The sequence below is a fragment of the Cuculus canorus genome, chromosome 1 (genome assembly GCF_017976375.1).
Source record: "Cuculus canorus isolate bCucCan1 chromosome 1, bCucCan1.pri, whole genome shotgun sequence".
Taxonomy (NCBI): Eukaryota; Metazoa; Chordata; class Aves; order Cuculiformes; family Cuculidae; genus Cuculus; species Cuculus canorus.
The window spans coordinates 32960271-32983717 of record NC_071401.1 but is presented as its reverse complement, the minus strand read 5'-3'; the positions used below and the strand labels follow the sequence as shown (position 1 = coordinate 32983717).

At 40.8% G+C, this 23447-nt stretch overlaps 1 protein-coding gene across 7 annotated transcripts in view; it reads right to left on the bottom strand.

The window, feature by feature from the left end:
- The window catches only part of ELF1 (E74 like ETS transcription factor 1), a 93632-nt gene that overhangs the window by 25495 nt on the left and 44690 nt on the right, over nucleotides 1-23447 (bottom strand). For 6 of the 7 annotated variants that reach the window (XR_008449130.1, XM_054062633.1, XM_054062655.1 and 3 more), the window contains exons 2-3: nucleotides 15830-16137; nucleotides 7448-7622 (exon numbers count right to left, since the gene is read on the bottom strand). Coding sequence is in view for 6 of the 7 variants with exons in the window: in XM_054062633.1 (XP_053918608.1) it covers nucleotides 7448-7622; nucleotides 15830-15901 (247 nt within the window). In the remaining variant the exon portion in view is untranslated. Of the gene's footprint in view, nucleotides 1-7447; nucleotides 7623-15829; nucleotides 16138-16514; nucleotides 16789-23447 lie in introns of those variants that run through there. The other variant, XM_054062643.1, reaches the window with a different exon arrangement.

Sequence of the window (23447 nt, the reverse complement as noted above, 5' to 3'; positions counted from 1 at the left end):
GTTGAGCAGTAGCAGGTTATCTGGGGAGAAAATACACATTGCAACCATGATATTTAATACACTGCACTTTTCATATTGTATTTATTGAAAAACAAAACACAAACCCTTTGTTTCTGCCTCTTTCTAACCCCTCCCTTTGCTGATCAAGCATATGCAGTAAAACACAACACTTCTGAATCCTAAGAAATTTTCCTAGCAGAAACATTCCAGACAGTATCCCTTAAAATAAAATATTTTAATTTCTTCTTACGCTGGTCCAAAGGAAGTGAATTCCACAATCAACAGACGCTCACCAAAACTCTCCTGACATTTATCCTGGAGGACAGACAAGAAAATATTTCGCAACTCCTATTAGAGAGCATATGGCCACCTAAAGGTGTAGCTGAATCCTAAACCATTCAAATCTCTGGGGATTATACTTAGGGATAACAGCACAGGCCCCAGGTTTGCACTGGATAGCAAATATTGAACATGAAAAGCAATACAGAGGCTGACAAACTTTTATATCAGTCTCATGAGGGTGGTCATTAGACAAATCCAAAGCTCTTGAACATTAATTAATAACTACGGTCATGACAAGCTACACACCAAAAAAATCCAATAAAATATAATTTCTTTCCCGATACCTAAAGTAGATTTGCAAAATAACAGCTGACCAAGAAGATGATCATGATTTGACTGCAGGAACTTTTCCCAAAGTAACTGTGGCATGACAAACAAATTAGATGTGAGTCCCAGCACGCTGGTACCATAAACCTTTAGAACTTTTTAACTCATTCTTTCAAATATTACTCCTTGTTGGACAGAAATGCATGGGCTAGGCTTCCTTATCCTTTGCCATGAACGTGAAGTCATGCAGGGGAATTTGCCTGCATCTGTCTAGGCGGTACAAAGCTCTGCTGCATTGTCATGCCTCTCCTTAGGACACCAACGAACCTCAATTGCTTTCTGAGTCCGGCAGTGAGTCAGCTTTACACCCTCTCTCCCTGTTTAGCTTTGAGGAATTTCGGGTGGGGCAGGCACAAAGGAAAAACAGAGACAAACTGACTAACAGAGTAAGCAAAAACGCACCATAAAACACAACACAATGACCTTGGAACATTTCTTCTTTGCATAAAAGCAAGAGGTTTACTCCAGAATTTCAATGCTTTAAAAAGAAATTAAATTCAAAATATCACAGTAACAAAGCAGCACCCAGCTCACTAGCATTAAACAATCACACAGTCAAAAACAATCCCAAACAAAAAAAAAAGAAAACACAAACCACATACTTTTACCCCAAATGTTTACAGCTTCAGCAATCATATTATTACGAGAGGGCAAAGATGAATGCAGATATTCACACATCAGCCCTACCTCCTCCACCCAACTGTGATTTCCAACTGTGGAACTCAAAAGAAGCCTCCTTACCTTCTGGATTTTGCCTTGACCTTAGTCCTCCCATGCCCCAAGATCAGAGGCTCAGGCTAAGACAGAATAAAGCAGATAGGCATTGGGAAACCCTGACCCACACAGCAACTCACGCTGTTGTCTACAGGACCCCCTCCACCCCACGTCTTGTACAGACCTTCAGACAGTTATGGATTCGTCCCATCTGGCTGATATCTCCAAACAAGCTTAAGAAATGAGAAACAGAGCTTAGGAGGAGGACAACATGAAGATAAAAGGAGTGGTAGTGAGTATGGACTAAGGTCCTGTCTTGAGAAGCCACAGAGTGAGATGATGCAGCAAACTGCCAACACTTTCATTGTGTAGCTTGCAGACTCAGGAGCTCAGCCGCAGAGCATCTCAGCCCCAAGAGCCAAAAATCATCTCCAGGAAATGCCTGGCCAGCTGAGGAGGAGACTGAACCAAGTGCATCCCATGCAGTCTGCAGGCATGCTCACGCTTGGCCTGGCTGTGCTGACTTTATCACTTCTGGTTCTAAGCTGTATCTGGATGGGAACTTTCCACACCAGCTACCAGGCATAACAAAGACGCAGTAAGGATGTCACCATAACGACAGGCACACAGCACTGCCAAAGCAGCCGTCATCGGTTCTGTGTTATTTGAACGGACGGGAAGGTAACCTGCCACGATCTAGCTCAGCCAAAGCCATTGAGCGGTGCTGGTTTATGCTGCAACATACTATTCAAACGCCCCGCTGGTTCTCAGGGTTGTGGATAGGGAAGAGGGAGCAGCTGCTCTTTGCCCGTTCCCTGCCCCACCCACTTGCTTTCAGGCACTGAGGTGACAGAGCAGAGTCAATTCTTCACTCTGAACAATGGCAGGCAAGGCAGAGGTTGCCAGTTTCACATCGTGTGGCAAGAAGTTGCCCATCCATATCCAAGACTAATGAAAAGAACTTATGAAAACACATAAGTTAATCTAATTTGATGCCCACAAAAAACGTAAGCGCCAACCATCTGTCTATCCACAGACAGAGAATGGCAAAGATAAGTTTCTTAACCACACCAATGCCCTTGCTAACACCCTTCAAGCCTCTTCTTAGCAGATGGCTTCACAAGGTGGCTTGAGCTGAATTAACATTTCCCTGTTCCTGAAAAATCAATGTCTGTCATTCTTTCTTCTATTTCTGCCCCGGTTCATGGTCCAAACTCCTGTCACTTAACACGTACCAGTCTTTACACGCTTTGATCACACAGCCAGACAATTTAGTTTCACAAAGTGGCTCAAAATAAATCTTTTGGGTTTCACTGGGTTAGCAAGTTGAGTTACAAAAACTGAAGAGTTAACACAAACGAGGTGTAGGCTACCACACAGAGGAGATGAAGCACCACCTCTGTGTCCTACCAGCAGCAAAATGCTAATTGGCATTACTCAACTTGAGACAGTCTTGGAAATAACCAACTTCAATACCGAAGACAAGTTCACGTCTGCCATTTCAGTCTTCCTCCAAACATTGCAGAAAGGTATTCCAATCACTGGCAGTTATGATACAGTCACAAATCTAAGAAATACTGGGATGAAACAGCTTATTTGTTACATTTTGGCAGTCAGCTGAAAGAATGAGAGCGGCATCTTTTCTGAAAAGCATCAGATTTCAAATGTTATCTTTATTAGGTAGAAACTTAAAAAAAAGGAGAGTAAAAGAGGGAAAAAGAAAAATAGGGGAAGAAAAAAGGAAAAAGGAAAAAAGGGAGGAGAAAGGAAAAAGGAGGAAAGAAAAAAGGAAAAAGGAAGAAAAAAGGCAAGGAGAGAAAAGGAAAAAGATTGGGGGAGGGAACGGGAGTAAAAAGGGGGAGAGGGAAGGAGGGGAGGGAGAGAAACTCTACTTGTTTATCTGAGCAAGCCACAAAGATGAACTTCTGTAACTACGCAGCAATTACAGCCCACTTACTGCAAATCCAGGTTTGCTATGAATCAGCACTCACCATTAGCACAAAGCTTGCCCTACCACAGCATCTCACCTGGCAGAGAAATAAACTGTGCCTCATGCTGGAAGCTCCCGGCCTCAGTCCAAAGTCCTGCTTTCCCTACTCCTGCCTAGTGTCTCTTTTGAAGGCTTTACACCACTTTCGGTGATCCTGTCCCACTCCCGTTGCTTTCCTGGTGGCCAGCAGCTCCAGAGAGTAGACAAAGTGAATCCTTGTCCAGCTAGGATAAGTGCTGTGTTGTGTTTAAATTCACTGTCAGTTTTACTATAAACAAAAACAGGGGCTCAAAATAACCTCAAAATAATGTTGGAAGAAATCTAAAGTTGCTAAAAGTAGAAAGAGATCCATTAAACACAGACAGAACACCCTTGTGCATAAGAGGTCTGGCTGTTAAATTTAAGCAATTGCTTTTTGGTATCAACTCTGAGCCGACACTCAAAAACCAAGTTTAAGAACATAGGCATTTTCAGGAGACCTATATACCAGCCTTCATTTTCCTTTTTAAATAAGGCTTTATAAATCGTAGAGAAAATTATCTCATTGGGGTGCCATACAAAAAAAAACCTCACTGTTTTGAACCAGATGCTAGGTGCAGCAGTGAATAAATTCTTTACAAAGTAACTGAAACTGTACCTGTTTTTTTTACAACTGGCATTTCCTCAACTCAAAATCCGCACAGATTAACACTGTCAAATCCAGTTTTGACCTAACTACTCCTTTGGCTTTCTTTCTAGCATTGTGAATTAACACTGAAGATGCTGGGTTTGCGCAGGACTGCAGTACCTAACAGATCCTTGCCTTCATTCTCCCACCTGGCCAGCTTGGCTTGTGCCACAAACGCTAGAGCTTCACCAGATACAGAAGCCAAACAATACTAAGCTTGGAAATGCTGTAAAATAACTTCTGAATCGGTTACTAAGCACAGTTACCGATCTATGGAAATGCACACTTCCATGCTCACTATTCAGACTTGGGCACAGGGCATCTAAGCATAAATTTTCTGCTCCTCCTCTCTCATGCCCCTTAAGCTGTCTCAGTGCAGCTGCTTCCCTGATCCATGATAACAGTGCCAGAACAGGTGAACCACAAAATACCAGAGTCTGAGTAACTGTTATTTTTCTAAATTAAACTGCCCAGACATGGCAAATTGAAAAAGAAAAAAAAATTAATAACAATAATTTAGAAAAATATTTCAGGAAGCTATATAATCCAATCTGTTCCTCCTCCCCTATTATAACGATAATTAGTCACATTAATTAGGTACTTGAAGTATAGCAAATTGTACCTTCTGACAAGTTTGCCTAGAATTTATTCTCACAAAACATTATCCCATTTTTTTCAGAGGGGAAAAAAAAAAACCCTAAACAATTCAATGTTCCCTTTAGACATAAAATTTCATTCACAGCCAAAAACTCCAATTTATTTTGTTAATCACCCTTTCTACATGATGGTTAATCATTTAAAATCACATAATACTGGCAACAAACTGATCATATAAATTGCCACCATAGTTTTTCCAGAGGAAAGTGCTTTTAAAGAGGAGGACGATAATGCAGGTCTGACTATTCATTATAAAATAATTATAAAATAATTACAGCGTAAGCATTAATGTAACTAAAAAGCTGGTTGTTAGCTATCTTTCAGCAGGGTATCATGTGAAACAGATACTGGTTTTACAGGCTTTTTGCAGATTATAATTTATACTACAGGTAAGTAATCACTGACGTGTGATAGCTGTGGCTTTTAGGGGCTGAAGCTACATCCTATAACCTACCAGCACCCATCATTCTGCAGATAAACCCCGAAAAACAAAAAGCTTCAGTTTCAGACCTACTATCCATTTTTCTGTTAGCTTAGGAGAAAACAGAAGCCTAATGTATGACAGCCATAAAACAGTACTGAAAAACTGGTAACTTTAAAAAAGCTGCATTCTGCATATTGAGCACGCATTTCTTCTCTGTAAAGTTTAGTCACAGACTATGTTGGTTTCAGTTTCGTTTTGCCGTCACCTTCAGTCTTATGAATATTTTAATGTGGAATTAATACAGTCTCTATAATGTCTGATTCTCTCTCATAACATGGAAGTGACTGAAAAAACTGATACAAACCTCAAAGAGCAAAACAACATGTTTCACTGTTGAGACGAAACATGCCCCATGATTAGAATTAAGAAGGGAGCTTCAAAGAAGAGGGGAAAAAAAGCAGATGAAAAAATAGAGTAGGTAGGAAATTTCACTTATCATGGCTCAAGCCATGCCTGAACCAGGGCCCTTCCAGGACAGCCTTCCAGTTCCGAGTGGGCAGCTGCGGTCACAGCCAATGCTTGCCTGCAGCAGGGAGGGAGATGACAGGGCCTCCTTCCCCAGTCCCCTCTCAACACACCAGGGCCTATGAATTCTGCCCCGCTTGAGTCAGGCAGGATGGCTCCCTGCCAGAAACCAGGCACTGAGCCACGAGTGCTGCACCTTGAGCAGGAGCTTTCAGCAGTGGTGCTGGTCCCTGCCCAGCCTGGCCTCACCCAGCACTGCAAAATCAGGTACTTTTCTTTCCAAGGAAATCCACAGTATGCACAGTAGCTAGCAGGATGGAGAGTGTGAAGCAGATAATTGGTTAATGTCTCCATCACAACAATAATCCGTGCAAAGTGGCAGCTCCGGTTTTCTAAGGACTTTGCCTTTAAAGAAAACCAGATTGCTTGAACTACAATGGATGATGGGAACAATACCGCACTTGTCTGACTCCAACATATCCCAGAATCCCTTGGACACCATCGGTTACAAGGATTACATATTTTCAGTCTCTGGCAACAATTTACAAACCCTTCTCATGTGACCAGCAACAAAAAAAAACCCCAACATTAACAAGAGCATTCACAAAAGGGGTTCACGATTACTTACGCAAGTAAAAATGCACACACACTCTACTACAGTGAATATGGATTCATAAAGATGATCCACTATGAAAAATGCACATAGTCGCATTAAGTGGTGCTTAAGTAACACACTGAGGAAACGCCAGTTGCGGCGTGAATAATTAACATGAATAGCAAGCAAATAGTTGGCAAGAGGTTTCAACTTGAAATAATGTTTAAGTATGTAAAACCTCCTTGAATAATAAGCAAACTTACTTGCACAGTCTGTTCACAGATAATCTACTACTAAGGAAAAAGGAGCCATTTTTATCAGTTAAGCCCATTTACCGAGAACAGCTCATGTCAAATTACTCTATGAACTGTTCCTCATGTCAAGTTTGGTCGAGTTTTTGTTTTGGTGGTAAAAGATTGTACCAGAGTATGCCTTTGGAAATAATGTCACAAGCATGACTGAAAGCAGCAAGCTGTCTCCAGCCCTGGAGACAGTCCAGGTGTGCAGCCTAATGGCTGAAAGAAGACACAGAAACAGATCCTCACTCTGTGAAGTATCTACCCCACCTTTCCAACTTGTTGCGCAAAAATCTTCCAAATACATGCATTCAGTGAGGAGTTCTTTTTAACAAACATGACATATCTTACAGCTTTCCTCTTGAGAACTGTTTTCTCTTTGGAACTGCCTTTTCTAACAGAATTTACAGAGAACATCTGTATTTTGGGCACTAATCATTATTAGACATAGAAAATGAATACAACGCTAAGCATGCTTACACCAGTAAGTCACATTAATGTGTGTACACTGTGGCTAACTGTATAACCTCGGAAAGCTAAAAGCAGTACAACTATTCAAGCTGCATATTCCTGCTCTTTCATGTGTACACTTACTTAGAAACACACAACCATTCTGTAAGAGCAAATAAATCCTAAGAAGAGCAAAGAAAAGTCCTGCTGGTACTCTGAGCAGGACTCTTTTAATCTCTGCTGATGGATGAAACTCTTCACCACCATCAGCTGTGCAGCTGGGATTGCCAACCACCTGCTAATAGTATTAAAGCCATTTTCTCTGTCTTGTACAGAATTAACAGAGTTTAATACTACTACAATTTTGTTTCTTGGTGGTTCCTGTCTTTAAGCTTTTTCCATCATTAGCCACAGTCATTTTGGTGCAAAAACATGGCACAGAAATGTTTTTATTGCCAACCTGTGAGGGTGATATCATCATCTTCTATGATTTGCTCTTCTGCAACGTCCAGAGAGTTCTCAGTGATCATATCACTGGGTTCATCCACACAGGTTAAACCAGAGTAGTTGTGTAGGAGATCTGCGCTAGGAACATGCTCCACGATGACAGCAGGGAAAATAGACGGATCACCAAGCTGGGGAGGAAAAAAGGAAGTTAAAATAATGGTACTTAAGACTACATCCAATCTAACAGCTTACTGATTAACACTTCAAGAGACCTATGCCACATCTCTTGAATACTAAAACCCTCATGAGGGAGTGCCAAAGAACACAATGATTTTTAGCACATAAAACCAGGAAGCTGCAGTGCTGCACTACGGGCCAGAGGCTGAATATCACTGTACTATCTCATATATTGACTTCAGTGCGTTAGGTAATACCAGACTCCCACAACATTATTTTGCACCATAAAAGCTGGCAATACAGAGGAGTTGCACAGCACAGTAAATGCTCACTTTTGGTGGCAATAATACTGGGCAAGCAACTTGCTGCAAGCACCTTAACCTTTTGCTCTTTCCATCAAGCTGGGAGTTGGAAAAGTCCAGTGGCTGGCAGGACTGGATGAAGCTCTCACAGGTACCATCTTTCCCACGAGCCACCAGTTGAAGATCACTGTTTTAGGGAACGTTTGCACAAGAGCAAGGGGTGTAACAGGGAGTGTTTGATACACGTGCTCTAACACTTTCCCTCTCTAATTCGTATGGCTTTAGTCACTTCACATTACTTTCCCTCTGCTTTACTTGCAAAGTCTGCTTTCAGCCATCATCCTTTGGTTTCGACAGTTTTGCATCAGATACAGAAGAAAAGAGGCAGCTGGGAAAACAGAAATCAAGTTGACCAGTAATAATAACAAGATACACACTCTCTGGAAAGGCAACCATTCAACAGGAAGAGGTTTTCAGACCATTTACTACAGACACAGTATTTTCCAAAGTGAGTCTTTTAAAATGTCATTTGCAGGAAGAAAGTAATAGATGATGATAGCAGAGCCAGCTCAAAGAAAGACTAGTGTAACTACAAGGTTCTCTCTCAATAAAAATAAATTCCATTCTGAATGTGGCAAGCTTTGAAAAAGGGAAAAGAAACCAAAAAGTTGCTAAAGCACATTTCTGAGAAAACCAGTGTTTGTAAATTTGGACGCAGCCTTCAAAGAAGAGCACAGATATGTACGGATCAAGGATTTTGTTTATTTAATCATACAAGACAAAAATCCAGCCGTAAGATTATAAGCTTACTTAGGGATTGTCATGTCTCACACAGGTGCCACTACACACACCACCACCAATGGAAATGGTATCAGAGCTATTGCCTCAACACAGACAACGGCCATGGGAGTAAGCCTCTCCTAGGGAAGAGTCTGTAACGTAAGTACTAGAAGTAGAAAGTAAAATTACAACTTTTAAGAGGCAGTAATTACTACTTTAAATTGCTATGCGTTTTGTGAAACATGTCTTGGGAAGACATGTGTCTTTGCCACAACAACTGTGGCAAAAGGCAATCAGGAAAAAAGGAAGAATTGAGAAGCAAAACGAGTATTTCTACTGGCGTCTGTCATGGACAGTCTGTTAAATACAAAAAAAAAAAAAAAAAGAAAAACAAAAGCAAAAAAACCCCACAACAAATAATCAACCTACTCTACCAAACATAAGCGTTAAAATAGAATAACATGGTAGGAGATCAATAAAAATGAACAAAGGGCAAACCAGTTAAAGCCCTCCAGTGTGATTGGTTTTGTTAGATGATGGGCATATACAGAGTCAAGCAATGAGACAGCTTCTACCCCACACCTTTGTGGCCACCTCTGTTCAAGGCTATATCTTACAGGGACCGAGAAACCAGGAATCACTGGTAGCCAAGAGGTCTCCACTGTTCCTTTGAAAAAAATCATGTTTACATTGTGCATCCTGTTTGTGTAGTGACCCCAACATCCCTGATCCTACTTGCTTCAGGCAAGAATAAGCAAACAGATTTGATTAAATGAAAGCCTAATCAATGAAAAAGATAAAGCAATGTAAAAAGAGAAGAAAAAGAAAATATTATATGCATTAAAAAGGGTTTTATTTTCAACAATTCGTTCAATAACATAAAAGGCAGACAGTCCACTGCAGCCTCATTACTGAGATAAAATTCATCCTCTAAAAATATTTTAAACACTTCACTTTCAATAACATGCCACATGTTATAAAGATATTAATAAGATATTATAAAGATAATAATATGCCACATATTAAAAGATATTAGATAAGTTTTGGAATGAGAGTTCCACATCTTGTATACCCGTATGTGCAACTACATTAAAAAATAAAAATAAAAAAAGGATTGCACACAACACACCACTCAGGCTCCTGAGCAAGCAAAAGAGTACATGCTTTACAAGTACCCATTCAGTATTCTAATCAGCAGGTAAAAAATACCTTATTAGTTGGTATTAGGATATTAGTTCAGGAAGATGCAAATAAGATTTCAGTCTTCTCATCCTGCCCTACTTCATAGACACTAAGGGTGAAGTCCATCTCACCTGACTTCAGATGGCTGTGGTGCACGCACTTGGACTGGAGCTAAGTACTGTAGGTTTCCTTCAGAGTCAATGAAGAGAAATGGATATTTCTAGGGTACAGCTTCCCTGCCCAGTTTTAGGCTCCTGTGCTATGACAGGATGAATCATGCCCTAAAAATGTCTATGGCTCTCTGTTGACTACAAAAGGTTCTGGGGTGTAATTTCTGCTGTAGGTGTCCATCTCCTATAAGCTCATCGGCAAATGGCCAGCTGCCTCTCCTCCACATCTCTGAAGAGAGGTGCTCCTTCCTCTTTGCTTCTGCTGTTGCACCAGCCTGATAGCTGAAGTATCTACAGCAACATACTGAGTTGTCTGTGTGTAGAATAAGCCTCCCATTAGCTCCTTCCTTCTGGATAAAAAATTACTCTGGCTCAGCATTGTCCTTCTCTAAATGACAGACATTCACGACACTGGCTTGGCTTCCAAGAGGCAAAACCACCTCTGGCACTGCTGTTACTCTTTAGTGGGGACAAGTCATAAAAAACTGTTTCAGAACGAAACATAAAACCAACCAATTATCACACATTTTCAGCTCAGCTTCTCAAAACCCTATTTATATTATACCCTACTCGTCACTCCGCAGTGAGACCTACTTACAAAATCCCAAGCATCCATGTGCTACTGAAACACGCTTTACCACTGACCAAAACGTTTCCCGTGGTACTGAATAGTGCTGTTATAAGCATTTCAGCAGCAGTTGGTTTGGTCCATATAATGAGATTGGATCTGCTCTGCAAGGTTAAACTGTAATTTGACCATGCCTAGAAACAACCACGCATGCATACACACGCCAACAAGGTCTCTGTGTCTATCTACAGGCAGAGAAACCCCACAGCAGGGGAATACCTTGTCACTTGAACTCAGTACCAGACCTTCTGAGGAGCTTGCTGACACACTACGCTTCCAAAAGACAACGGACGAACAGAAAAGCATTCACTTGTGGTAAAACACATTAAATGCAGTTTTCTTCAAACCAATAACAGTTTGAACTGGAGAGTCGGTAAATATCACTTCTTGTGGTCTTTTATCTGAAAGCCATTATTACACCTGCTTCCAACCCACACCTTACAGAAGTACAAGGTATAGATTTTCCTTCCTGCTACAGCTGTGAAACGGAAAGGCTGGAACAAATATATAACATGCTTTTAGAGAGAAAAGCATTCATGCAATTGCAAACAAAACTAACTGGAAATGCATTTTAGCAGAAACCATCATCACTTTTTCAAAAACATTCGCAATTGGTTATAGTTACAGCACAAAGCATCACATTCAGTTTTAAAAGCTACTTCTCGTGTGCTCATGTGTGACTGCTAAGGTAAAATCTCATCTCACTGCTTCTGTAATGTTCTTGATTTCATTGAAAGTGCCTGAAACCCAAATTTAGAGCTAAGCTAAAGCTTCCTGTAGCTCTGCTGTCGTAACACACAGGAATAACTTTGCACATATTTAGAACTGCAGAAGAGCCCATGTTTAGTACGGCTGCCTTTGATACTAGTATGTAATGAGAACTACCCACAGGGAAAATATTAAATTAAGGACCAGAAGGTAGTGATTTAATTAAGACAAATTACCTCTCTAACAGCAAGATCACAAAATAATTTATTCCTACTACTAAGGTGGTTCTAAATGCACTAACAAAAAGGCAAAGTGCAAAGTAAACCTAAATTAAAAAAAAAAGTCCCTAAAGTGTCACCAACAATTTTCAAGAAATCAATACACAAATCTATACATTTTATGTATTTTTTTTCCTTTTGCCTACTTCTTTTGCATCATCTTTCTCATGCAAAATATAGTTAAAACATGACATCCTACCACTGCCAAATGTCCGGATTGCTTATCTTCAATACATCTCCCATGTCTGCTGGACACAAAGGAGTTGAGCTACTGATGTAATTTTCCCAAGTCTTAGACATCAAATTCCTCACTGTAGTTTATCTACAAACCAGTCCTGTAGACCAACCTTCAACAGCTCAAAGGAGTGCAAAGCTTTAGATAGATGCTGAAATCCATGGAAGGTTCCCAAAAGCATCGGTCATGCTCCATGACTCAATGAAAACTGAACCCCGCCCTCCTCCGGGGGCCAAATGCAGTATCTTCCTTTCTGCTCTCAAATTCTTTTTCCGTATTTGACATACTGACAAACAGTTTCTTATCTTCTCCGAGAATCTTCTCGTCAGCTGTCACCAACTGACAGAAGATCAAATCACCATCCTGGTTGTGGAAATGGAAAACACGGAAGAAGATTTCTTTGGCTCGGGAGGTACTATCTTCTCACACTACAACTCCTCTGAGGAGAAAACTTGTCCCAAGAATATGGTGCCTAGCTTCTAACTGGTGTGGAATAAATGTTGTGCAAGTGAGTGATGGGTGGGAAGGAAGGCCTGCACTAGAGAGGAGCAGGGAAAAGCTACATGGAAGAAAAAAAAAAGGAAAAGACCTCAGAGAAAAACAAAGGCTTTTTAATTCAACAACAGAATTCAGACCCGAAATACAGCTGGCCATTTTTTTTTTTTTAAAAAAAACCAACTAAACAAAACTAGGCAAAGCGACCTTGGTGACCGGAAAACGGGTTTTGTTTTTCCCCTATTGAAGGTTTCTGTGCCAAGAGCAGAGGCAGCCTCTTGACTTTAAAGCCATTCCCACAACTGGCATCTGAGGAATTACAAGGGTTCACAGATTGATGCTGAAAGCAGATAAATAAATGCCACTTGCTTTCCTGGGGTGACAACCTCATTACAGAGCTGAATCATTTCCTCAAAGTCTTCATACAACTGCAAATGGATAAGAGTGGATAAGGTGGGGGCGGACATGACTTTCTGCAGGAGCTGGAAATAACCAAAAACTGTAGACTGTGGCTTTGAACAGGTGAATTAGTGTTTCAGAAAGCCCATGGCAACACCATGGAACATGGAAAAGCAAACCAATGTGTGAGAAGACAGTGCGGAAGACACATCGCAACTTAAGGGCTTGGACTCCTCCTCCTGAGAAGAAGGGAAGAGAGAAACGCCCCTCAGAGACACAGAAGGTGTTCTCAGGCACAGGTTACCACTCACGTCAGAGAGACTTGAGAGAGCGCCTGTTGGCACAGAGCAGTTACGCTGGGCACTCTGTTAATGGTTACAATGATTCAGTAGTGTGCTCCATGCACCATTTTAAACTTTCTAGTATGGATCAGGCCTCTGCCTGCTTTTGTTCAGCTTTTTAAATAAAGAATGTCCTGATAAAACACCACATTAACTGTAAGTTAACGAAGGGCTAAATGAATAGATATTAAGAGAAGAAGCTGCAGATATGAGGAAGTGGCACTGACTCAGCCAAAGCCTGTAGGAGCTCCTGCCCAGTTGTATGTGCGCAGTCTCTCTCTCAAAAAAAAAAAAAAAAAAAAAAAAGAGAGAAGAAAAAAAAGCAAAACCTCTATTTAACCAGGACCTCTGCCATGCAGATGCCAGACAGGTTACCAGTAGCATTAGTGCAGGGCACTTGTTCCCCTCTCAAAATTACAATATTTTCATCCCATTTCTTCCTTACCACACAAGCTCAATACGATAAATTAACCCTCCAAGAAAAAAAGAACCTAAAAAAATCCTATTTTCTAAGTTGAATAGGATAAAGTTGATAAGAGAGAGCTGTTCCCGTTCACAGCCGGCCACGTGATTGAGTCCCTCCCATTGGTGCCTCCCACTGGCTGAATTATTACATCTGCAAAGAGACTGCTCAAAATTTATGGTTGTTCAACTAAGACTTTAAAAAAAAAATGGTTAGAAAATAGCCATGAATTACGACTTCCCTGAAACACCAAGCGTAGCTGCCATGTAGACCCCGAACCTCTCCCCACAGCTGTTCTATGTCCTGACAGCTCTTGGCACAACAGGGCTCCAAGCAAAGCTTTGGCATGAAAAGTACCAAAGTTCTTTCAATGCCATCTTTTGGGGGCATGGCAAAAATAATTATCCAAAGGCCAGTCAGCTGACACATGTGTATAAAGACACCACATTTTGTATACCAATGAAGCTCAAAATTGCTTTTGACCAACACAGTGCACTTCCAGAGCTGTAATTTTTGCACAGTATACAAACTGTGTTATCTATTCCTAAATACAATCTATCTATCCAGAACTGAAAAACTTCAGAAGCAGCAATAGCGACAGCCCCTATGTTGTGAGAAGCAGATCAGCCAGGTATACACAGAATCAACCTCTCTAGGTTAACGTTACAGTAAAAGTCCTTGTCTGAGGTGAATCTCTCCAGCTTTCCAGATCTTTCCCTATACAGGACTCCTTTTCTACAAGTATTTAAGATCTACCTTTGTGCAGCTGGCTACCTGCATCTTTGATATTTGAACTCCGGTAACTCAATGACTTAAGAGGAGGTTGTATCCAGCTGGTTGCAGTGACGGACCTTCTGCTACGCACTCTCGCCCTGGCCTTTCGCGTCTTTGATTTCATCACTTTCAGGGCATGCTAAGAGACATTTTCTTTCATCTGGAGTAGGATTTCTTTGGGTTATGAGATAAATGCCATGGTTGACTTTGTTCTGGGACTGGTGAAAGCTCTGTTTATACAAGTTTTACTGCCCTGTCGAGTGCTCTTTAATATTTTTAAAATTTTCCACGTGAGCATCTGACGAAACTGCAAAAGGCAGAACACTGAATAAAACCACATTCGCTTACATTACCCCTTCCAGAAACCACACTAAAGTAGCTCTCGCCATCTTAACTCTCCCCTTGCCCATTGTCATGTAAAGTAAAACCAGCAATGAACAATAAACAGAGGTAATAAATAAGGTTAGTTTTCCACTACATTTGTGCAATTCCCGTATCTAAATTCCCAGGCTACCACAGGCTCTGGAAAAATACAGGGAAGGAAGTTACATTACTAGTTCCACCCAAAACTGAGTTAGCACTTCAGACAGACAACACTCGGTTCACTGAAATGATTGCATGACACCGACAGCAGAAACAGGCCACCGACCCAGGCAGATCTTAGGCCATACAGAAAACCCAGAGGCAAGATTACAAAGTCATAAGTACTTTTTAAAGAGAGGAGGATAAATGCTTTTCACATTCACAAAAAGATGAACAGTCTGTCATGGCACTTCCCATACTCTTAAGAACTGTCTCCCCACAGTACTCAGACACCTAATTTCTTGTTAGTAAATGCAAACCTCTACTATTAAGCACCACCTATACGAGAGCTGCCTGATTTTTACAATAGGAGATCTTCATGGAAACCTCAGGACTCACAGGATGGGGTTTGGATAATCAGCACCTGACTGACAGCCTCCTCAGACAGAAAGATGCATCTTCTCTGCAGTGTGAAAGAAACCAACTTAAATTACTTGGAAGCTTATTAACACAATTTAGAAATCAATCTGTAAATAGCAGTGAGCAGGGTCCCACTGCTCCTTTTAGCCTCCTGCAGTGTGAACATGAATTTTCCTCAGAATTTTATCCTAGCACACTAGGAAAGTTAAAACTGAATTTGGGGAATTCTGCATCAAAAATAGATGGATTCTACTGGCACAAATCAGCGACAGAGGAAAATATTTTCAGAGAGGATGTCTCTCAATACTGCAGAAGTTATAACATTTCAAACAATTTTTGCTCTGCTCATGCAAGTTACAGGAAGCAACAGGAAGCTTTTGAAACAGCACAAAGATCTGCTGCAACAATAATGACCTCAATGTTTGCTTTTTTTTGTGTTTTACACCACATTTTTTCCTCATGTTTTCATAACATTTCTAGCACCAACTTGCACAAATGCGGTTTCTTACACTGTCCCATACCTGCTGCTCATCCTCCATGACGTTGCTGGCAAATTCAAACACAAGCTCATTCTGCTGTACAATTGCTGCCATAATAACACATTCCCAGGTCTCAGCTCCACATATGATGAAAAATTTTCTCGAATGCAAAAAAGGAGAGCGTCACGGAGGTCCAGCTGGGCAGAAAGGCAGGATGACAAAATTAATCAAGTATCAGGGTTCGTATCTCTTAGATCATTGGTGTTCCCGGGTTCTTCTCTTCTCAAAGGGAAATAAACCAAGGGAAATTCTTTCCTGAGTTGTTCTTCGCACCTTGATAGCCTTGATCACTGTGGAGGGAAAAAATTAGAAAGTTATAATTAAGAAATGACTGCTTTAGCTATGTGAAATAGTCGCAGTCACAGCAGAGCTTGCTGTAAACTATAAACGTTCTTTCTAACTCCAAGGAAGTCACGACAGCTTTGTATCTTCAGAGGTACTACTTCTACCGATTAATACATGCAAATTTTCATACCCTTAAAAATAAAGTTGTTTCAGGAAGTAAGACATCAGTTTCTAAGCACTTCGTATTAAAACCATGAGACTAAGTTACAAAAGTTCACAAAAAGAAAATCCATCTTTTCACTTGATTCATACACACGGTTTTCACATTCATTAGTTATTATCATCTTTAAGGTATAAAACTACAAACAAAACCCAGACTGACCTAGTCCGCTGTAGGATATCTCACGTATATCACCTTTCGTCTTCACACACAGCTCAAATTTAGCCAAGTTGTTAGTCTGCAAGTAAAATGCTCTAGATCTTGATTCCCAGAGCATCAAACTGATGAAACCAATAAATAAATTCTTTGTACAATCCGGAGAGTCTCCAAATTCCTACATGAAGCAAGATCTTCACGTTCTTGTTAAAACTGCACTGTAAACGTATCCTTATCTCTACCAAAGGCTCACAAGCAGCCGGAAGGAAACAGCACTGACCACGTCATGGCAAACTAGAACAGGCAAAAAAACTGCACAGTACAATAGCAAAGGAAAAAAAAAAAGTATCCCAAACTATGGAATGTAAACAGCTTCACTGGAGGGATGCATGCCTACAGCTCCCACGTTTTCTTTTACTCACCAGCGCCAAAGGCAAACACTGTTAACATGAGCTTAAGAAGAGATGGGCTGCACCACTTCTGGGGAAAAAGGCAAGCACTAAACATCATCTTTTGATACAGCTAAGGTGGCCAATACATTAATTAAAAAATCTACCATTTCAAAAGAATAATAGAAAAAGTTGTCTAAAATCAGTAACTTAAGGGAGTATGTTGATGCCTAGGAATTTAAATCCTTGTGTTTTTAAGGAAGCAAAATGCACGGTGACTTGTGTATTGATCAAAAACTGCCACTGATTAATAAGCGGTGCTGTGGCGGAAGAATAAGGGGCAGAGGTCTGACACGTATTCATCCAGATTCAGAACCCCAAGAAAGCCTCTGGGTGACTTCAGTGCCATTGGTGAGGATTAACATCTGCCTTTGTACAGGAGGATTAACTTCACCTTGTTTTTGCAGTAGGCTGAAGCTCAAAAAAATGAAGGGCATCTTTGTCTCCCCGGTGCCAAGCAATTTAATTAGGGAGGATCATGTCAAAGGCCCATACTCCCTCACTCTATGAAATGTAACAGCTGTTTTTCCCTGTGTAGATTGTGGTATTCCCAAATTCCTAAGTACTGATAGCAGAGCACTCAAGCATTTACGTCACAAGATCCTACCTTTTGAAGAAATTGGGAAACTCAAGATTACGCAAAGAGGAGAACCTTCCCAACTTCTAAAGTGTGCTTTAATTAGCTATTAAAGGGTTCATAAAAGTAGCTACAATCCTAACTAGAGAATATCTGCACTAATGAGAGCTACACACATGAACAGAGAAGGATGCGCTTTGGGAACCATGACTGTTCGACCTCAGCCCTCGATATTTTGCAAGATGACTTGAAGAGTTAGCAAGGCTTCCTCCGTACTTCAGCAGGGCCATGGCACTGAAAGCATTAGACACAACCCTATAACCCTGGGTAACTTCCCCAAATGTAACTAATTTGTCTCGCCTTTTAGAAGATAAGAATGCTATTAAGAAGTGAGATGTACATGCCAGCACAGTAGCACTAAGACTGATTTGTCCCATCCCAGGCTACTACCATCCTGTATGTCAACCTGAAAATAAAGAACATAGCCATGTAATACATAGTTCAATATTTCCTACAGTAACTGAAGTAGGCCCGTCTGTGTCAAAAGGGAAATACCATCACTTTCAGAAGAGAGGTATGTCCATTTATTTAAGTACAACTCCTGTTTTATTTACTGCCTAGAAATATTGACTCTCCAATAAAATGAAAGAATAATATTTCAAGTCTTATCAGTGAAGAGTAACTTCACTCCAAAGGAACACCAAGCAAATACAAGAACTTCCTCAGCTTCCAAACAGAGACTTATTTCAAGATGAGGATTAAGATAATTGTCCAGGGAGAATCAGAAGTGGAATACAGCAAGGGCTCATAATCATCTCCGTTACACTAACTGAAGCCACACGTATGAACAACGAGTACAAGTCCTTAAGGCCCAGTGACTGTCTAAAGTCAGTAACAATTAACAGCATCAGTGTAAAATCGGAGTAAATGAAGTGTTGGAGATGCAGGCTAACCAAGTAAGCTCATGAAGTATACAGAAAACTAGAGGTGCAGCCATGGTAAGACATTTTTTAAAGGTTCTCTGCGTGCTCTGGGGACCGGCATATTCTTCCATTAGTGTTAGGTCATTTGTTATTCTGTAGAATATTAATAATATTTTAGGAGACTGTTGTGGTTTGAGTTAAATTAGAGTCAGTTTTGTGACTCTAACTTATAGTCTTGCCTAAGTAACTCCTTTTTCTGAAAGCAAATTGCATGTTTTTTAGACAGTGCTCTTTGCTAGAAGTGATAGCACGGGGCATTGGTATGCAGAAAGACCAATGCCTATACTTATCCATATAGTAACCAAGGCCATCTTTGAGCTGGCGAAGAAAGGCTGCACCAGCAGAGAGGTGCAGACAGGACAGGTGACCCCAAACTGACCAACAGAGTATTCCATCCCATATGCATCATACTTGGTATGAAATGAGAGATCATGAGGGTTTCATCCCTCTTTTGCGATGGCCAACGTCCAGTGAGGACCTCGTCTGATTGCTCCCGATCCTGGATCTGTGTGTTCTTAAATCCATTTCCTGAGTTCAGCTCCCTCCTAGCCACAGACCCTTTCTCCATGTCTGCTTCACAGCATTTGTGGTAACATATAGTCCTCAAGGACTAAGGGCATGATCTCATATATTTGTATATATTTTGTTAGTAATCATTTTCGTCATTTTTACTATTATAATTTCATTAAAACTGTACTTTTAGTTTCCAGCCCGCAAGTAATTTTCCTTTCATTTTCCTTTCCCTAGAGGCAGAGGGAAGGGAAATGATGGCCCAACTGCACAGTTTTAGCTGCTGAAATTTGACAGGTCTGGGCTAAACTGTGACAAGGACATACTACAATACTGAGGTGCACGCTAAATGCATAAGATTCAAAAGCTGTGGCAGCAAACTTACAAAAAGCCATAAAGAAATATTTTCTTACTTTTTATTTGAAAAAAAAACAAACAAATCCCTCAATACAAAACTAATCATCGTGACTTAATACCAGCTAAGAGACTGCAGCAGCATAACACATATGATCCTACAGGGATCCACACAAACACTACTTCGAGAGTCAGGCTTTACAGTAACACGTAGTTTCTCACCATCTGATACCATTGCAGGAACAGACATTCAAAAGCTGTTTTACAAATTTTGCACCACGGTGATGCGGTGATGTAAGACTTTATGCCAGACTGTTCCTTTCCCCTGTACCCCTTCCCCAAACAACCAGGGAATCTATAACTGAAGTCAAACGATAGCTGCTTCTTACAAGAAAAAAAGCACCGAACCACGACATTACAATGAAAGACAAAGACAAGGAAGTGAACACACTTTATAGCTAACCTTATAAAGGTGAGGAACTCAAACTATTACTCTTTACAGGAAATTTTTCATTACTTCTTTAGCAGCACGCAGTAACAGCAAATGATCTATCGGGCAATAACATCATGGCAAATAATGCACAAGTACTTTCCTTTAACCCCTATCACTTTCTCTGGTATACAGAAAACAAGAGCAGCTTTTCACAGAAGCCATCACAATTCTAAATCAGCTAGATTTTCCCCCACATCTGGTTTTATAAACTGTGCTTTCATTATTCCTAGTATCACAGGATCCTGCTGTCTATAGGCTAACACAAATATGACTACTGTTTTTGCTGTATAGCACCACGTAACACCCTGCCTGGTTTTATCTACATCTGTGAGTAGAAAATAAGTTATTTGCAAACAGCATAAAATGTATAAATTCTATTCACATGCACAATAAGTTTGACTATAAAGAAAAGTCCTAGTAGAAAGGGAACCCAGTATACATCACCATAAAATTCACACTGAATTTTCAGAGCTACAGAAGAAGTAACATCTTGCTTACATTTTTACTAACTGTTGTAGAAACATTTTCTAAAAAAAGAACATTAAAGACAAAGTGATATAAGTAAATGTCTTAATTTTGCTTAATCCTTGAAACTAAACATACAAACACATTATTTCAGTCCCTCTGGAAATTCCCCGCCTCTACTGATTTCAACATCTAAAAACAACCTCCTCAATCAGTCTGTCAAAAACCACATTCAGCCAGTTTAACCCTTAGGACACTGCTACTGTGCTGTCCTAGGAGATGCATTGCAGGACTCCTTCCAGATAGACACCACAACATTTTCCCCACCATTCTTCACCACGTATACGCTGCCCTTAATCCTCAACTCCTGACAATATGAGCAAGCGAAGCCCATCCTGCCACCACATTCAAGCACTGTAATGCAGAACACTGAAATAAGACCATGGCACCACACTGGAGCACATGTAGCAGGCACCAAAGTCCCAGGCACAAACCCAAAAATGCACTAAAGCAGCTCAGCTATAAACTTCGAAGGCTCAGTCTTGGTACCAAGAGCACCCCAGCAGAGCCGAAAGATGCCTCCAGCAAGCTACTGGATCCAGTCTCATTTAGGGTTACTGAAGATGACATCACACTATAATGCCTTTTTGGCGAAATTAGTAAGATCATTCATACGCTTAAAATTAAGAACCAGCTTAGCTGCCTTAAGATTCAAATGCAGGTCCAAAATCTAAGTTACTGCTGGAACAGCTCTACTCATTTAGCATGGGAGATTGCATCTGAGATTTCGCAATGGTTTTCTAAGACAGCTCCCAGCATTAGCTCTAGCCTACAAGTGTGAAAGTTGTGACTTCACAGAAATGCAAAGGTGAAGCCCTTCCTCAACACCACCTTGGATGCACGAAGAAGAGAGGAGTGAAAGAGAGGAAAGGGAAAAATAAAGACATCTGGAAAACTTGCACTGCAGAACTGCAAACCATACTGCATGAGGTCAGCCAAATACATGGATGGTAACTGCATCATTTCACTCAATATTCTAACTCCTTTCTGCCAGCAGAGGTTAAGGATGCATCAAGTCAGAGCCAGTCCAGCCCCTGCACATTCACATCTTTTTAAGATGCTGTATGAAGTAACACATTGTGGAGCCTGGTTTTCTTAAAAAGGGAGGGAAGGATGAATGATACCGCAGTTCTCGTAATGAGGAAATCCCAAACCTATGATGACCTTTATGTATGGTCCACACTAAGCATGAGTGATAAAAACCACCATGGATTGATTACTCCTATTCAGTAATATTAAGAAATTGCACAGAACAGGAGTTGAACCACGTCCTTATACCCAGGGCATCTGTAGTCAGCAAAATGACAGGCAAGAGGAACAAGTTAATATATGTTACTTGGTAAAAGAAGTTTCTGAACACTCAGTATTTCAACTGCTCACATAAATTAAAAGAGATAAAAAAACGACACAGTAAGGGGGTCTCACTGAGACAGGAAAGAAACAACGTAAGAAACAGCCTGAAATCTTCTCAAAGCATCCATGCTGCCTAGGGAAAACTGCAAAAAGCAGCTGACACGACAAAAGTCAGAATGACCTTTGCTGAGCTTTCGTTAAGGACAAAGAAATCATCGGTATCAATAAATCCCTGTTTTGCAGCCAGGCTGGAAAGCAGCTTATGTCACCATGGACTCTCTGCACACATTCAGCAAGGAGGACAGAGCGTAAGAGCATCTGTTAAATATAAACAAGCATTAAAAAAAAAGGAATTGGTACATAATTCAATTAATACAAAAGAAGTTAAATGAAACCACACTTCTCGAAATCTCACATTGAAAAACACGTTTATTCAAAAAAGAGCAGAAAACACATATGCAAGCAACAAGCTCTTCTTTGCCTCACCAAAAAAAATCACATTTTCCTATTTTCTCCTTTTTTGGCAACTACCTCTTTTAGCCTGAATATTTAATATGAGGCAAGATTCTTTTCCAGACTATTAACAGTAATGGCTCCAGCAATGTTTACAGGCTCCCCCACCCCTGCAAACTTTGCTCTTCCTATCTCCCATGTTCCCCAACACTTTTGAAGTCCCTTGCATTTAGCACATTTATGTACCACAGCTGTTGTACACAAACCCAGCAACCTGGCAGAGGGCTGCTGGGAAATATGAAGAAAACTACAGTGTATTGAGGGTTTTTTCCACTGCATCCTCTCCTCCCAGCATGCTCGATGTGTAAAGGTAACCCCAAATCAGTGTAAGTGTGTAGATGTAGAGCGCTGTAAATAATTCATTCATGCTGCAACAACAAAAGACTTAACTACCACTGAAAGGCCAGTATGAAACTGCAAGCTAAAAGATACTGAGGCAAGGAAGACTTCCCCTCACTTTAATACTGAAGCCCTCGAGCTCTGAATAACGCATTTGAACATCTGCTACAATAAAGAACAAGCCTCCCTAATCTGATGGGGCAAGAGAAAGGCTATGCTGAGTTTTAGTCACCTCTCCACAATGTGTTTGCTCTTACAAAGCAGAGCCAACTCAACAGGAAAAGTTAGCTGTAACTTGTCCTAGAGCAAGGGAGCGAGGGCACTGCAGGGTGAAGTAAGAGTCCAAATCCTCTTCTCAGCCTTCCCATTCCCCGGAGGAAAAAATAACTGAACCTTCCTTTTCCATAGGCTGGGTGCACGGTATAAGAAGTGTAGGTCAGGGAGATGCGACATCACAACACCAGCCTTCCCTTCCTCCCCAAATTGTGACAGAGATCAGGCCTTCTTCCCTTCCCGTCTGCCCACCCTCACCGCCTGATCACAACCGCTTAGTGGATTCAAACACCATTTTGCAACTGCCCAAACTGCACTTTTGGGCACATTAGATATACAAAAGAGAAGATGAGGGTAAAAATTCAGAACTTGTTATGTAACCTAGCAGTCTTGGCTATCCACAAGGCTTTGAAACTTTTCAGGCTGAATTTGGGTTACTAAAGCCTCAGCTCACAGATACACTGCATTACTTTAACTACAGGTTAAGCCACGTAATGTTGCTTCACTGCGTATCACCTACTCGACATTCCTGTGTGGCTGTATGCACACACTTACCTGCTGCAGTTACAT